Source organism: Perognathus longimembris, chromosome 3 (assembly GCF_023159225.1).
Source record: "Perognathus longimembris pacificus isolate PPM17 chromosome 3, ASM2315922v1, whole genome shotgun sequence".
NCBI lineage: Eukaryota > Metazoa > Chordata > Mammalia > Rodentia > Heteromyidae > Perognathus > Perognathus longimembris.
This window is the reverse complement of record NC_063163.1, coordinates 81,414,416-81,431,615: the sequence shown is the minus strand read 5'-3', so window position 1 is coordinate 81,431,615 and position 17,200 is coordinate 81,414,416. Positions and strand designations below refer to the sequence as shown.

At 47.5% G+C, this 17,200-nt stretch overlaps 1 protein-coding gene across 1 annotated transcript in view; it reads right to left on the bottom strand.

The window, feature by feature from the left end:
• Positions 1-1,668: 1,668 nt before the first annotated feature.
• Gcn1 (GCN1 activator of EIF2AK4) overlaps positions 1,669-17,200 on the bottom strand; it is a 65,351-nt gene continuing 49,819 nt past the window's right edge. Inside the window, exons 45-58 of the mRNA XM_048342848.1 lie at positions 15,102-15,266; positions 13,674-13,835; positions 13,328-13,420; positions 12,390-12,533; positions 12,023-12,292; positions 11,557-11,670; positions 10,961-11,191; positions 8,997-9,190; positions 8,757-8,871; positions 6,789-6,885; positions 6,323-6,471; positions 5,329-5,436; positions 3,456-3,674; positions 1,669-2,962 (exon numbers count right to left, since the gene is read on the bottom strand). Coding sequence (XP_048198805.1) covers positions 2,837-2,962; positions 3,456-3,674; positions 5,329-5,436; positions 6,323-6,471; positions 6,789-6,885; positions 8,757-8,871; positions 8,997-9,190; positions 10,961-11,191; positions 11,557-11,670; positions 12,023-12,292; positions 12,390-12,533; positions 13,328-13,420; positions 13,674-13,835; positions 15,102-15,266 — 2,187 coding nt within the window. The 3' untranslated portion in view covers positions 1,669-2,836. The remainder of the gene's footprint in view (positions 2,963-3,455; positions 3,675-5,328; positions 5,437-6,322; positions 6,472-6,788; positions 6,886-8,756; positions 8,872-8,996; positions 9,191-10,960; positions 11,192-11,556; positions 11,671-12,022; positions 12,293-12,389; positions 12,534-13,327; positions 13,421-13,673; positions 13,836-15,101; positions 15,267-17,200) is intronic.

The window sequence follows — 17,200 nt, the reverse complement described above, 5'->3', positions numbered from 1 at the left end:
TTCTTTAAAAGACATTCCCAGCAGTGTCATCAAATGAGGTGAAATACTGCTCACCATGTAACCCACAGAGCCACTGGCCAGGGCCTGGGGAAGATAGAACCCCTGGGTCAATCGGCTCGAGCTGGCTCATCTCTACCCTGAGTGCCAGGACAGGAAAAATCAGTCTGGAGGCATGGCTGTCAATGAGAAATGTGCTGGGCATTGGTGGCTTATGCCTGTAATCCTAGCTACTTGGAAGGCTGAGAACCAGAGGAAAATGGTTGTAGGACAGCACCTGGCAGACAAGTCTGCAAGACTTCATCTCAGCAGAACCTGGGTGTGACTTGTGTATTTATCATCCGAGCTCTGACAGGAAGCCTAAAATGGGAGTATCGTGGTACAGATATACACCTAGGCAGAAAATGAGACCCTATCTAAAAAATAACCAGCACAAAAGGTCAGATCTGGAGTATCTGCTTAGCAAGCATGTGTCTCTGAATTTAAATCCCAGTACTGACCCCTTCCCTATCCCTCCCCCCCAAAAAAGAAAGAAAAGTATGGAAGCCTAAACTTACCAGGAGAGATGAAAGGTTAAAGGTAACCTGGGAACAGACTGATAATTCTTAAGCCATATGACCCTGGGCCAAGTAACCTCTGCCTCTACTTCCTCCTCTGGAAAATAAGAAAACCTATTTTATAGGACATGAGAGGAGTTAGCGAAATGATGCCAAACATATGTAACAATTATCACTAAACCTAAAAGCTTACTGAGACCCATCAATTTTTAGAACTTCGTTTCCAAATTCCTGGTTTTACAGATGAAGACACAAGGCAGAGAGGTCAGGTGACTTGCTCCAGGCTGAACAGCTGGACCAGCCACTAGTGCTGCCAAGCCCCACTTCCTCCAGGGTTGCTGGGACTGCATGCTGCTCAAGTCCTTTCTGCCTGCTCCATTCACTGATAGCACCTTGCCACTTGCTTCCTGGGAGCTCACAGCACCCTCCTTGCAGCCTCAGTGTGAAATCCAGCATGCTCCTAGAGTCTCTGAGTCATCTGTCTGTGAATCAAGCTCCATCCAATCTATTCTGAACACGGAGATCTCTTCCTCCTCCAGCTTCTGGAACTGGGAGCTGGTGTTTTTCCTTTGGATTTTCATTACGGTCTTCCACCTATAAGCAGAGCAGGCTGCCCTCCCAGTTACAGACTGGGGACTTAAAAGTCACAAGTGGATGTTAGTGTCTAACCATAAGACCCCAGAGGAAATGATGATCTGGAGGGCCCGTTTTGGTAGAAACCACTCACTGCCTAAGACTCAAAGTGTACACAGGCAGACAGCTTGCTGGACAGATGCCCTAGGCAGCTGGGACAACACTGGTGGCCATCTGAATCCCAGAAGAAGGAACAGTTACCATGGCTACCAAAAAGTGACACCATTGGTTATTTGGCTATAGGGACTGACTCAGCTGACCTCTCAAGGTCCCTTCCAGTCCTGGGAGTCTGCTGCAAGACAACAGGAGGTCTTGTGACATACAGGCTTAGGCATAGAAAGCCAGGATGACCTCAGAAGCACCTCAGAGGTCTCCTTGTCTTGTCACAAGTGTTGCATCACAAGTCCTTTTACTTCTGCTGCATTGTGAATGTGCAAAGCTTGCTTTCTTTGGTGAAGCATCATACCTTTTACAAAGTGAGTTCACTACCACCACTTTTTATTTCTCTTCCTTTTACAGCTCTGGCCAATAACTGATAAAAGGTTTGTTCCACATTGTGACCAGGGAAACAGCTCAGAAAAACCTGCGTCACTAGGGCCCAGTGGGGTGTGCTCTTTCAAACAGGACATGTGTCACGAGCCTTCTAAGAATCAGGAGGAAGGAAGTCATTCATAAACGAGGCAGATGCTGAACTGTAACTCTGGTTTCCTCTTGCAAATCCTTGGACTGTAGAAACATTCCAGAGGATGAATTTCTCTACAAATGCACCTTCAGAGGCTCAGTCCTTGTCCACATGAAGACACAGCTCAAAAGTGGCTGATTCAGCCCATCTTCCCCACAATGGGGGAGGGGGGACTCCTAAGCCTGGTTATACACCAACCTTGGGACACAGAAATTTGTAAGGATGGATAGGACTTCTGACACCAGGATAAGGAAGCATCCAGAATCCTGTGCTGTCCATACTTACAAAAAGTTGCAAATCTTTTCTTACTCCTGAGAAGCTTCATGTTTAATGGATATTTGAAGGTGATTAAAAAAATTCTGCTTCTATCAAGATTAAATCAAAGCCTTTATTAAACCTTCCTCCTTCAAATGGCCTGCACATAAACGTATACCCTCCCCCAGACTTGGAACTGCTAGAGTTGAGTATCCCTTTCCCTTTCACTGAACAGGGACCCACCCAATCAGGCCCCACAAAACTGAAAAGCCAAGCCAAGACACACCACACCAGAACTCTGAAGTTCTGTGCCCCTACTCAGAATCTAGGCAAAGGCTGGTGGTGCCAGCTCTTGACCCCAAGCTCAAGCATAGGAGAAGAGGAACCTAAGTTTTGGCCCTCCTTGTCCTACACTCAGCTGTGCTGAGCTGGCCAAATGGCCCTAGGCCACCACTCAATGAGGCTTACACATGTGCTTTTCCTTCTCTTCTCCAAAGAAAAGGGTGGAAGATGGAAGAGGCAATTTTCAGTTGTGTGTGATTTGATTTTAAGGCTTTGGCTGTGTGGTCAGTTGCTATATTAAAATACTTTCTGGGAACACCATCTTCTAAGCTCCCCATTGGAACAAACATATTTTCAAAAATGAAAACAGTGAACAAAGGTGTGGAGCTGAATGGCTGCAGCAGGCCCAGGTCGATCAGGTCATGTCACGTCACGTCAGAATGGTGTCATCCACCTGCTCTGTAGAGTCGGCCTGGCCAGCCAGCTTCTTCAGGGACCTTCGGTTGCACTCATTCAGTGCCTCCAAGCTGGCCACATCCAGGATCTTGGAGAGGGACTGTAAGGAAGTGCATAAGAAGATAGTCAGAAAACACACCTCAGGCTCCCCAGTCAAATCAAGACAAAGATGGATGTGAAACTCAACATCAGAGCCATGGAAATGGAAACTGGCAAAATAAGGGAAGCAGATGGAATCAGGAACAACTATGGAAAAGGCTCACCCTGCCTGTCCCAAGCTAAGGAAGCACACACTGCAGTTTGTACTGCAGTAAAAGCTGTTCAGGCAAGGGCTCAGGGTTCTGGCTTCAAAAGGGCAGCCCTAGTGGGACTTGTGTTTGCGCCCGCATACCACAGGAGACTCCTTTTGAAAAACATCAACACGGTATTTTCAGGTGGCAAGCCAGTCACCTGGGTGTCAGTCTGCTCCTGACAGTGAGTGAGTACATATGTGGTGGCAGAGACAAATGGGCCTTAAATACTACAGTGCAGAAGAGCCATAAGACTAATGCCCACAGCATGCCCTGAAAGGCATTTCAGGCCCAGACTCCCACCTGAAACAGCTCCTCTCCCTGCCTCATCTTAAGTAGGTTCACAATGGCCTGGTCGCTGTAGGCCCTCACAACAGTGTTCTTATCCTTGGTATTGTCCAGAAGAACCTTCAGGAGGGGCTTGATAGCCTGAGGCTCCAAGGGAGGCAATGGGTCCTTGTTTGCCCACCAGATCATCTTCTCAGCTACCAGCCTGATGTCACTGGATGGGTTCTGAAGACACTGTAAGAGGAGCAAAACCAGGTGTAGCCATCTGCCTCTCAGAGATGCTCAGATTCCCACCCCAACACTCCCTTCCCCACAGACACTGACCCCTCTACTCCCTCAGGCTGGCCCTCCCCTGGGAGGGTGGTGTGGCTAAGCCTGTTTACCTCCTCACCTGTACCATTCTCTCTTGGGCTTACCATACCTAGCCCACACACAGTTCTCATATCCTTAAACAAGCCATGCTCCTTCCTGCCTCCCCAACTACTGGCCCTGGGATCTTCACCCCATTGGTTCCTTCTCATCCTTCAAATGTCTCCCTTGACAGCCCTATCTGAATTAGGACCTACCTCTGGCTCTACAGAACTTGTCTACCTCATTTATCTCTACCTCTTCAGGGTCTCACCCAGTAGAGTATATAGTGGGTACTCCGTAAATGTACAAGAGTAAATGAGTAAATGCAGGCTAATGCCAGGACACTCTGACCTCATCGCCCCCCAACCCCCGTCCTGCAGCTTGAACTCAGAGCCTGGACCTAGCCTCTTTGTGCTCCAGGCTAGAGCTCTACCACTTGAGCCACAGTGCCACATTCAGCTTTTCCTGAGTAGTTTATTAGAGATATGAGTCTGACAGACTTTCCTGCCTGGGGCTGGCTTTGAGCTGTGATCCTCAGATCTCAGCCTCCAGAGTAGCTAGGATTACAGGTTTGAGCCACTGGTGCTCAGCTCACAGACTATCTTATCAGAGCCCTGAAACGCTCAGTCAGAAATGGGTAGAGAGAGTGGTTGGGACCTCATTACCGAGAGCTGAAATGGTCACAGAGGCAGACTTTAAAGCATGGCTCCAGTGCCTTTAAAATGGTTCAAAGCCAGCCAGGGCAAGAAAGTCCTTGAGACTCATATTTATCTCCAATAAAATACTCAAAAAGGCCAAAAGTAGTGCTGTGGCTCAAGTAGTAGAGCACTAATCTTCTTCTTCAGTTGTACAGTTTGAACTCTGGGCCTGGGCGCTATTCCTGAGCTCTTCACCTGAAGGCTCCTGAGTAGCTAGGATTATAGGCATGAGCTAGGGCGCCTGGCTTAGAGCGCTAATCTTGAGCAAGAGAAGCTCATGGACAGTGAACAGGCCCAGAGTTCAAGCCTTAGGATGAGAAAATAGATAGATAGATATAGATAGATAGATAGATAGATAGATAGATAGATAGATAGATAGATAGAAAGAACAGTAGTTCTTAACTTGATTCTGGGTAGAATTGAGACTCTGAAAGTTGGATACTTAGCCAAAGAATAACAAATACTTTGCCTTGGGCTGGGAATGTGGCTTAGTGGTAGACTGCTTGCCTAGCATGCATGAAGCCCTGGGTTAAATTCCCCAGTACTACATAAACAGAAACAAAAAACAAAAACAATAATAATAATAATAAAAACTACAAAACGGAATTGGCACTGTGGCTCAAGTGGTAGAGTGCTAGCTTTGAGCAAAAGAAGCCAGGGACAGGGCCCAGGACCTGATTTCAAGCCCCAGGACTGGCAAAACAAAAAACAAATATTTTGCCTCTATTCTCAGGAGTCCAGAGACCTCCTAGAGGTCTATAAAAAACTAGAGGCTGACTAGAAGAGTGTGATTCTAATCCCAAGGCCTTCTCCAAGCCAGGCTTGTGGATTGCACTCACCTTAATGAACAGGCTGGAGAGTCTGGGTGGCAACTGACCGCCTCCTGTCTCGATGTGGTACTTCATGAGGAAGCCCATGCCCCGGACTCCACTCACTGCGATGGGGATCTATGGAGAAGAGAAAGCACTAGACAGACATTGGCAACTCTCCTCCTCAGAGCCACCTAAGCCTCATTCCCCAGGGACTTCTAGGACCCTTCACCACCTGTTTCATCCCACACCACTTCAGACCCATGCTTCACAACAGCTCTTCACATTCAGATGGCTGCTCTGGTGGTTAGGCACAGAAATAAAGTCACTAGTTCACAGGAACAAGAATCAGAGATCTTTTGGGCTGGGAATATGGCCTAGTGGCAAGAGTGCTTGCCTTGTATACATAAAGCCCTGGGTTCAATTCCACAGTACCACACATATATAGAAAACAGCCAGAAGTGGCTCTGTGGCTCAAGTAGCAGAGTGCTAGCCTTAAGCAAAAAGAAGCCAGGGACAGTGCTCAGGCCCTGAGTTCAAGGCCCAGGACTGGCAAAGAAAAAAAAGAAAAAAAGAATCAGAGATATTCTGACCCAAACATGGCATTGTTTGGGTGACAAAAATAAATCCCATGGGGCTGGGGATATGGCCTAGTGGCAAGAGTGCCTGCCTCATATACATGAGGCCCTGGGTTCGATTCCCCAGCACCACATATACAGAAAATGGCCAGAAGTGGCGCTGTGGCTCAAGCAGCAGAGTGCTAGCCTTGAACAAAAAGAAGCCAGGGACAGTGCTCAGGCCCTGAGTTCAAGCCCCAGGACTGGCCAAAAAAATAATAATAATAATAATAAAAATAAATCCCATGGGGACTGAGCACTACCCTATGGTCCAGCAAGTTACCAGGCAAAGTAAAACTAGCACTATGAACTGAATACCCAACTGGGAACTGCCCCCATGCAGGATCGGCAAGTCAACGGCTGTGGAGGTGTGGCTAGGGGAAGGGAGGACCACCCAGCTGCCTTACCCTGTCTGCCACAGCATTGCTGAGGATCATGTCCTGAACTTCACTGCTGTATCTGCCTGCACAGAGTCTGCTGGAAGCCACATTGACAGCCACGGACAGTGCCAGGCTCCGCCCGTGCCGAACCATCCAGTCAACACCAGATACGTCAGCTGGGAAGAAGAACACAATCCATGAAATCCACCCAAATCTAAACCCCACTACACTAGGGTGCAGACTTGGAGCACAGTGGAAATGCCAGGCCACACCATGTCCCTTCCTGCTTCCATGGCCGAAGTGCCTGCCCAGCTTGCGGCTATTCTTAGAGCAGTGACACCCAGAGCTACAGGGCACTGAACACTTGAGTTGTTTCAGCAGCTGGACTGGCATGGAAAGCATAGTCCAGGAGCTACAAGATCCTTTAAGGTGGAGAACAATGGCAGGGAGTCTCCCCTGGGGCAAAGGCCCAAGACCCTGAAGGGAGACATACCTAGCAAGCACTGCTGAAGGACAGTGCTGAGCTCCTCGTCTGTCAAAAAGGCACAGAGCTCCCCCAGGCATCCAGCTGAGGAGATCCGAGTGTTGTCCTGCCAACAGAGTAGACAGAGGAGTGATTAAGGGAGGGTGTGGACAACCCCTTAAGACCCCCAAGGATGAGGGCAAAAGACAACACGGAGCCAGGAAGGAGGGCAGAGAAGGAAGTGGGCACATCTACTCAGGAACTCTATAAAAGTCCCCCTTACTGGAGGCATTTGTGTTCCCAGCATCAGCTGGGGCCTGCCATTCACCACAACTGCCACTTGGTGGAGAGTTTAAAATTATACACCCAGCACTTTTCTTAATTATAGAAACTCAGCGTGTGTGCATATAGTAATCATCACCACAATAGCAATAATAACAGTATTTACATAGCACCTTTCTTCACAGGAAGTCTGAACGTTTCCCATTTAGTATCTCAGTTACTATCAACACCCCTAAGAGAAGGGACAGAGCTGGGGAAGACCCCAGACAGAAAGGGGAACCACTTGCCCACAGCCACCTGGGAAGGCAGCTGGAAACACCCCCTCTCAGCAGCTCTGTGTGTCACCTTATGCCCAGGTCCCTGCTAGGTGGAGTGTGCCTAGTGACCCACTGCCACCTCAATGATTTAGGTTGGGCCTAGGTAGTCACACTGAAACCACTATTCAACCTAAGGAAGATGGAGAAAGGTGACTTTTTTTTTTTTGTCAGAAATCAAGGTCAGATATAGAAAGGGCTTCTTGCTACTCCCCTGCCAGCTAACTATGGAAAATATTTTATGTGTTATAGTATTAGTAAGTGCCAACTTGACTGTGTCCCAACCAACAAAAAAATCTCTGAGGAAGTTAATGTTCCCACCTTCAAACCAGAAGTCCTGAGGCTAACAGGATAGTCTGCCAGAAGTTGGGGCCTCTGAGCTCCAAGACGAAAGGCAGGTGCCAATCGAGGTTCCCGACAGAGGTTAAAGCCCGTTTGGACACTATTTTAAGTTCTACTGTGGTAAAATGCAAATTTCTTTAAATAAGAACTTTTGCTTGCACCATGCATGACCCTATAAAAAGCCCTGGTAAACTGTGAGCCAAAGAAGACAGATGCTCCCACCTGTACCCACAGAGCAGCGGGGGCAACAATCAGAGAGTAGGTGGCTAAGCACCAAAATTGGACCTGCAGAACTATGGCAAATACAGCAGCAACAATGCTGAACAGCCCTAGGTATGTGGGGAAGTATAAAACCATACAAGCTACATATGGTGACACATACTTACGATCTCAGCACTAAGGAGGCTAAGGCAAAATGACCAAGTTCAAGACCAACAAAGGATACATAGTAAGACCTTATCTCAAAAAACCAAGGACTAAATCAGGCACCAGTGGCTCATGCCTATAATCTTATCTACTCTGGTGGCTAAGAGTAGCCAAGATCTGAGGATGAGGGTTCAAAACCATGCTGGGCAGACTCTTACTTCCAACTAACCAGTAAGAAGCCAGAAATGGAGCTGTGACTCAATTGGTAGAGTGCCAGTTTTGAGCAAAAATATTAAGGATAGCTAGCCCCCCAGGCCCTGCATTTAAGCCCTAGTACCAGCACCAAAAAAAAAGGAAAAAAATTAATAAGCTGAGGGGTCAGCAATAGTATGTGTGTGCACAAGGCCCTGGCTCAATCCTCAGCACCCCACTTAAAAAAAAATCTAAGTAAATAAAAGACTAAAAAAAGAAAACAACAAAAGCACCAAACCTTAGTATAATGAACACTGCCTGGCGCCTCACAACCTGAGCAATGCCTGGTAAACCACAGAGTGACGTTAGGTGCAGAAATGATTACTCCTCACCAGTTGGCAGCTAAACCAAATTCCTCCACCACGACTCAGAGCAGCCAACCCAAAGAAAGGAGGCAGGGAGCAGTGGAGCCCCCAACCCCACCAAGCACCCGCTGCCGTACCTCATCATGTCCCAGCATGCTGAGCAGAAGTGAGACAATGTTCTTCCTTATGACAGCGTCCACTTTGGCACCCGCTCCCTGAATCACAAACCTCAGGGCCTGCAGCATGGTGTCCCTACAGAACCAACAGACTGGCTTAACCCCTGGTTCTCCTCCACCATTGCCTTCTGTATACAGGTGCAGCCTAGAGCAGCTGCCTGGCTTCCTGAAGGCCGTGTCACTCCCACAGCTGCCCCTCACCTGACACCTGGGTCCTCCATGACACGAATTCCATTGAGCAGCTCTGTGAAGAGGGGGTCTACCTTGATGTGGATGGAAATAAGCTTCCCCAGAGCATCAGCGGCTTTCAGACGCACGCCCCGGTTGGAGTCCTGCAGGGCTTTGGTGAAAGTGGTCTGCAGTTGGGGTAGAAAGGGCTTCAAGGCAATCCCAACCTATAGGAGAAACCCATACCCAAACGTCTATTGAGATGGACCCCAAGGCATGAAAGCAAACAATCACAAACCACCATGAGCTAAACAAGCTCTTACACACAGGCTTGAACCAGCCTATATACAATACAGAAGAATGAAGCATGAACAGGTTTTGCTCAGCCTCTATCACATTGGGAGGAGAAAGGGGTATAAGTGGTAAAAGGGGCAGCCGTTGTCAGAGGGTACTGTCTTGTAGCCCTGGCTATATTAGGCATAGCTTATTGGAGCACTGTCCACAAGGACAGCAATTCAAGCAATTCTGAATCTTATTAAGTGGCAGAAAAGGCAGCTGGTAATCAGTTGTAGACTAGCTGTATAACAAAGGGCACCATCTACAGAACAAATGCACACAGTGCATTATTCTCAGGAGAATAAGCCTACAGCATGCATGACCTTCAAGAGTCATTCCTGGGCATCACTGAACAAATCCAGTTCAATCTTTGGCCTTGTATTAAAAAAAAAAAAGGCAGGCACACTTTTTATCAGACACAGATGAGATTGGGAGTTAAGATTTAGTTCTTACTATACAGGAGGTTCTGAGTTGGGAATGTAGCTTCGCGGTAGAGTGCTTGCCTAGCATGCACAAAGCCTTGGGTTCAATTTCTCAGCACCACATAAACAGAAAAAGCCAGAAGTGGTGCTGTGGCTCAAGAGGTAGACTGCTAGCCTTGAGCAAAAAGAAGCTCAGGGACAGTGCCCAGGACCTGAGTCCAAGCCCCAGGACTGGCAAAACAACAAGAGGAGGAGGAGGTTCAATGCCAATTCAAGTCAGGGAATATTGGACTCAGTTGGACTTTGAGGTTGTCTAGAGGAACACTCAGGTCAAAACTCCTGTTACAGGTGACCATTTAAATAACAGGTTAGAATCAAACCTCCTGAGTATCAAGAAAAAATATCAGTAAAGAGCAGTACAGGTGACAGTAAGAGGTAATTCGTTTTAAAAGAACTCAATTGTCCACAAAATAAGGCCAATCCTCAATCTCATTTGGGGATGAAAAGTTGTTCCCCACACTTGCATCAGAAGAAAACAGCTGTAAATCTTAAGCTTGCATTTGTTTCCAAACCTCATGTCTTAAAAAAAAAAAAGCAAACAATAATAATCCTGGCTCTTTGTACTTATTGTTTTTGAAGTCTAAGGAGTTCAATTATTGGAAGACATCAAAAATGGTCACCATTTTGGATTTTTGCTTTTACATTTGGCAATAATGAGGTCATTTCAGTTGCCCCTGGATTTGCTTTTCACTCTCTCATCAGATTCTTATGTATTTCCTTTATGAAGCTGTAATGAAGAGCTAAAGCATTGTTAAAGCATTGCTAAAGCTATATTGACATAGCTCTAGATTTTTTCCTTTAAAAGCAAGGCTTCTAGCTGGGTCCCAGTAGCTCATGCCTGTAAACCTAGCTACTCAGGAGGCTGAGATCTGAGGATCAGGGTTCAAAGCCAGCCTAGGCAGGAAAGTCCATGAGACTCTTACCTCCAATGACCCACCAGAAAACTGGAAGTAGCACTGTGGATCAAGTGGTAGAGTGCTAGCCTTAGCCGAAGAGCTCAGGGATAGCACCCAGGCCCAGAGTTCAAGCCCCATGACCAACAACAACAACAAAAAAAAAAATGCAAGGCTTTTTTAAAATGAATATTAGCATGCTACAGTATGCCTAGTTGGTCTCCTGCAGACAGACCATTCTGTAGGACTGGAACACACCAACAGAACAAGCTCATCAGTTGCTTACCTTGGCCAGCAAGAGGCTGAGTGTCTCAAGCAGAGCCGCCTTCACGTTCCAGCTGAACCGGTCCCCCAGGATGCGAATTAGAGGGCCAGTGATGCTGACCACAGAAGGCCTCAGGGCATCAGCCGAGGTCAGGCGGATCACCAAGCCTAAAGCTTTGGCTGCTTCCTCTTTTTGCTCAGGGCTGCCAGTAAGGACTCCTTCCCGCAATACTGGAAGGATGGAGGTCACCCCCTGACAAGAGAACCACATCTGAGTCCAGCCACAAAGACTCTGGGTCCACTATCTCCCACCCAAAACAAAGCACTCTCAATAGCTGTCCTTTTGCCAACTCCATGAGATGATGAAGTAGGCTGAATTTTAGGTGCTGGGTGGAGGTGACAAAAGGATAAAGGCCCCACCAAGCCCATTATCACACACTGGTAACATACCCTGCCTCTACCTCTCATGACCCACCTGCTCTGGAAGAGGTTGCTCTATAGACTAAAGCAAAGGTGGTCTCCATCCTGGCCTCAACTGCCAACATGGGAGATGTACACTGACTGTGAAGGAGCTCAAGAGCACCTAGAATGGATGCTATACTGCTGCTCCTGGCTTACCTTCTTTGGGAGGCAGAAGCCAGGCACATGCTCGCCTTTACTCTCATTGCCTATGAGCCGGATTTCCTTATGCAGTTCTTCAATCAGTGCCAGCTGGTTGCCAGCATCCAGCTTCTGTGGGAATCCAGGGAAAAGCAGCAGTGAGGTACAACCCTCCTTCTCAACAGCAGGGGGAGGGTGTGGGCAGGAGATAAGATTGGTCACAAGCAGATCCATGTTAAAGCTGAGTGGCAGGAACATGGAGGATTCCTATCAGAATCATACAAATGTCTGGCATTTTGAGCATGGCATGGTGGCACATGCCTGCAATCCCAACACTTGGGAGGCTTAGGTGAGAAGACAGTTGGAACCCATAATACCAGACTGCAGAAACATACAAATAAACCTTAAAATCACCAAACAAAACTCAAAATATCTGGCAGCTTCTTCAATCAAGACCTGATTGTGGAGTCAGTAGTCCTCTCACCTTGGTGATAGCATTTAGTGCATCCCAGCTCTCCTCCAGAACCACAGGGCTAGAGTCATTGAAGAGGCGGATCAGGCCCGAGACCAGGCTCCGCAGGTGGCTAGTGTAGTCAGCTTTGGATCGAGAGCAGTAGATGTTGAGGATGATAGCAGCTGCCTGCCTCATGCCCACCTCAGGGCTGCGTGTGGCTTCTAACAGATCCTCAATGATTATCCGGTGCCCAGTGTCATCCTCTACGGAAAGGATCACAGCCTGACAATTGGCCATCTCCTGAAAACCACAGGGGACAGGTGTGCTAAACATGGATCCTCAGAACAGGAAAGGATGGCTGCTAGAAAACAATGGGAGTGGCCAGGCTGCCCCTTACCAGCTGCTCATCTGGAGTCCCCAGCTTCTCCTTCAGGGCCAACATGACCGCAGGGAGGATCACACCAAGATGACGGGTGAGAGCATCACCAGCCACGGACGAAAGGAAAGCCAGCACCCGGGTATTGACAGGTGGCGTTGTCAGCTGATAGGATGAACAACATCACCTTGATGAAGACTGTACCTGCTCAGTGCCAGGCCTAGCACTAGGAAGAGAAGGGTGGGCAGGAGAGCCTCTGCCCCTGCTCAGAGCCAAGGACCTGAACCAGTACATCTCAGAGAACAAGGGGTACTTTCCCATCTGACTACACCCCCCAAGCCTTCCCCCAAAATCTTTCTCTTTCTCTCTGTCTTTCTATTTCTATTATTTTTGTGTCAGTCATTGTGGGGCTTGAACTCTGAGCCTAGGTACTGTCCCTGAGCTCTTCAGCTCAAGGCTAATGCTCTACCACTTGAGCCACAGTGCCACTTCTGGTTTTCTGGTGTTTCATTACAGATAAAAGAGTGTCATATCTCAAAGACTTCCATGCCCAGGCTGGCTTTGAACCGCCATCCTCAGATCTCAGCCTCCTGAGTAGCTAAGATTATAGGCACGAGCCACCGGTACCCGACATCATCTATATTTATTTATTTATTTTTATTTTTTTATTTTTGGCCAGTCCTGGGCCTTGGACTCAGGGCCTGAGCACTGTACCTGGCTTCCTTTTGCTCAAGGCTAGCACTCTGTCACTTGAGCCACAGCGCCACTTCTGGCCATTTTCGATATATGTGGTGCTGGGGAATCGAACCCAGGGCCTCATGTATATGAGGCAAGCTCTCTTACCACTAGGCCATATCCCCAGCCCCATCATCTATATTTATAACCACTCTTTATTGAAGGCTAAGGAAAGATCATATGGCCTGAGGGTCTGTGAGGCTTTGCCATGTATTAGGATTTACCTTGGGGACGAGGTAGGGCAGCACCACACGACTCTTAATGGCCATAACTTGCTTTAGACCATCCAGGGCAAACTCTGACACCTCATCATCATCCTGCAGAGGAACAATATAGACAACACTGAGGAGCTGGCTCCTACAACTCCTCTGCTGTCTGAACCAACCACCGCCAAATGCCTCCTCCACTTAGCCCCTAAGGAGAAGCAGAAAGCCAAGTCTAATCTTGATGCACATCCCTGCCCGCCACCCTCCCCCCAAGGCCCATATTCCAACTGCCTTAAGCAGTCATCCCCCTGCGTTTTGCTGCTACAAAGATAGTAAAGACACACTGTGTGACAGATCCACTTACCAACTGCTTCAATAAAAACGGGAGGATGTCCTCCAGAGCCTGGTGGCCAATGGTGGAGTGCAGCTGCTCAAAGGTCTTGGCTGCCGCCTCTCGGACCTCCTCTAGGGGATCACACAAAGCCTTCCTCGCTGTGGGCACGAGGGACTCAGAGAAGTATAACACCTGAAACAGTACAAGTGCAGCTGTACAAATGCAGAAGCAACTGGGGACATAGGCCAAGGGTTCTAACCCAGCCAAGCCACTAACTTCTTTGCTGGACTTTTCTGTTAACTCTGTACTCTAAAAATACTAAAATGCAGAGAAAAAGAGAGGACACATGAGGTGCCCCTATGAATCCCTTACCCATACCTAACAATTGAGAGTTCCAACCATCCAGGTTAATTTCCAAGCACTTCCTATCTTTATGGAAACTCCTAAAGTTCTTCTACAGCAAGGCCTGCAGGATTTTCCTCTCTCCCTAAACTTTCTTTTGTCCATTCTCTTGGAAAATTCCAAATCCTTCAAGCCTCAAAACCCAAATACTTGTTCCTATATGAAATCTTTGCATTTCTAACCAGCCCAGTGATGGCTCTGTTACCTGGGTAACCAAATCCACCACAGAAAACTCACTCTGAATTCTAACTGGCTGATGTGCCAGCCACGCCACTGGGCCAGAGACATAGTAGATATGACTCAGGCTCTTGAGAACTTAGTAACTACTCAATTATTCACAACTCTCTTGGGTGACAGAATCCTTAGATTCTTTGCCAAATGTACATGTGAAAGACCAAATGTAAGACCCACACAGGCACACACAAGAGCAGGGGGATCCAGTAAACCCAATTAGGATGCTCAAGAGAAGCAACTGGCTACTGCTTTCATCTCTAACTGGTTGTCCACTTAACTCTCATTTGTACCATCATACAACTCGAGAGTACACATGCACTGTCACCTACACCCTAGCCATATTTTAAGTATTAATGACCTTAGAAAGTAAAGTTAAACCTTAATAATCAAGTACTCCAAACCTCTTGAGTGCTAGTACTATGGAAACAGTCTTGCCAGACAATACATTTCCACCCACCAGTACTTAACTTCTTCTTCTAAGAATGAGTGAACATTCCTCCTGCTCCCAGACGCTCTCTGCCTCACTCAAGTGTATGCACCCTTTCCCATTAAGGAGGCACCGCACTTTTTAACCTAATTTGTAGATGACATGAGACAGCAAACTTAGGAGTAGTTATCCTAGTTTCAAAGGCCACTTAAGAAAGCCTCTTAGTTGCAATACCTAGAGTAAAGCTTGAGAAGGAAGCAATTGAGTTAGGCCAAGCCAACATCCTGCTGGCAGTAGCTCCCTCCAAAGTGAGGCTGCTGTCTCTTGTGACCTCCCCAGCCCTGTGACCAGGCACCTGCAGGTGCAAGACCTCAGGACCTGTGAAAAATACTCACAGCATCTCGGCTGGTGGATTTCATGATCTCACTCAGCCCAATGCACACACCCTGCCTTTCATCGCTCTTCTGAGATCTCAGGCCTTCTTCAAGGATGGGGATGATCTCAGGAAGGATTTTCTCCCCAAGCTTCCGGACAAGATCACCCAGTGTTCTTGCTGCAATCTGTCAGTAGAGATTAAGTCAGGATTTCAATTTCCTGCAAACCTAAGGCCACCCAGAGGACAACTCACAGGCTTTTATGTAAGTCATTAATGTAGCTTCCCAAATGCTCTCACACCTACAGAGCCCTTGAGATGCTGAAAATATACTACAAAAGAAAACTATCTTTAGGCCAGGTGTGACACATGACTGTGATCCCAACTAGGGAGGCTGAGGCAGAAGGATCCTGAGCTATATATGGAGACCCTACTGGGAAAAGAAAACCAAACGATCTCTGAGGTTGATTGGGATACACTGTATACATGTGTAGAAATGCTCAAACGAGCAATTAACTAATGTATGCTGAAAAGGAAGGCAAGGAAGAAGAGGAAGGGGAGGAAGGAGAGGAAAGGAGAAAAGGGGAAAGAGGGCAGAAGGAAGGGAGGGAGGGATGAAGAGAAGGAGAGGGAGAGAAGGAGAGAAGGAGAGAGGGAGAGAGGGAAAGAGAGAATATTCCAGGCACTGGTGGTTCATGCCTGAAATCCTAGCTATTCAGGAGGCTGAGAGCTGAGGATCACAATTCAAAACTCAATCCAGGGGCTGGGAATATGGCCTAGTGGCAAGAGTGTTTGCCTGTATACATGAAGACCTGGGTTGGATTCCCCAGCACCACATATATAGAAAACGGCCCGAAGTGGCACTGTAGCTCAAGTGGCAGAGTGCTAGCCTTGAGCAAAAAGAAGCCAAGGACAGTGCTCAGGACTGGCAAAAAAAAAAAAAAAAAAAAAAAAAAAAAAAAAATCAATCCAGGCAGATAAATTCAAGTTAATCTTATCTCTAATTAACCAGCAAAGAGCTGGAAGTGGAGGTCTTAGCTAAAGTGGTAGAGGGAGAGTTTTGAGCCAAAAGCTAAGGGAGAGCAGGAAGCCCTGATTTCAAGCCCAAGTACCTGCCAAAAAGAAAAGAAGAATGAGAAGGAAGAAGGAAGGAAAGGAGGGAGGGAAGGCTTGTACTTTTGCTCAGAGGGAACTGAATTTGGAACAGTCTTTAAGGATAAACCCATATCCTCTCTATGCCTCATACAAATCTTTCTTTAAAACTAAACACACCCGGGGCTGGGGATATAGCCTAGTGGCAAGGGTGCCTGCCTCGGATACACGAGGCCCTAGGTTCGATTCCTCAGCACCACATATACAGAAAACGGCCAGAAGCGGCGCTGTGGCTCAAGTGGCAGAGTGCTAGCCTTGAGCGGGAAGAAGCCAGGGACAGTGCTCAGGCCCTGAGTCCAAGGCCCGGGACTGGCCAAAAAAAAAAAAAAAAAAAAACTAAACACACCCATGCTGGTGGCTCATGCCAGTAATTCTAGCTACTCAGGAAGCTGAGATCTTTGGATCATGGTTCAAAGCCAGCCTGGGCAAGAGAGTCTGTGAAGACTTTTATCTCCAATTAACAACCAGAATACCAGAAGTGGAGCTGTGGCTCAAAGTGGTAGAGCGTTAGCCTTGAGTGAAAAGAGCTCAGGGACAGCGCCCTGGCCCTGAGTTCAAGCTCCATAATCAACAAGAGACTAAATGACAGGTGATCATCAGCCCAGACTCAGCACCTACTCCCAACCACTGAACCTCATCTGTCTCCATCTAATGCATCAATCTTACTTATCTAAGACCATGCTTTCCAACCCCCTATTTCTTCAACTACAATGGCCTTGGCTCAATTTATAGTGTGTGTCATGGCCCTGCCTACCCTATATCCAGCCTAGTATCTGAAGTACTATGCCCTCTGTCTACAGTGGTCCCTCACCACTAGTTAGCTGGTTAATACTTAATCATCTTTCACTTTTAAGCATCACTTCTTCCAAGAAGCATCTGCTGAGCTTGCTAAACCACATGCCCTTATGAGCATGCTGCACTTGCCATGGTTGCATCTAACATCTGTCCAGGTGATTACCAGATTAACAC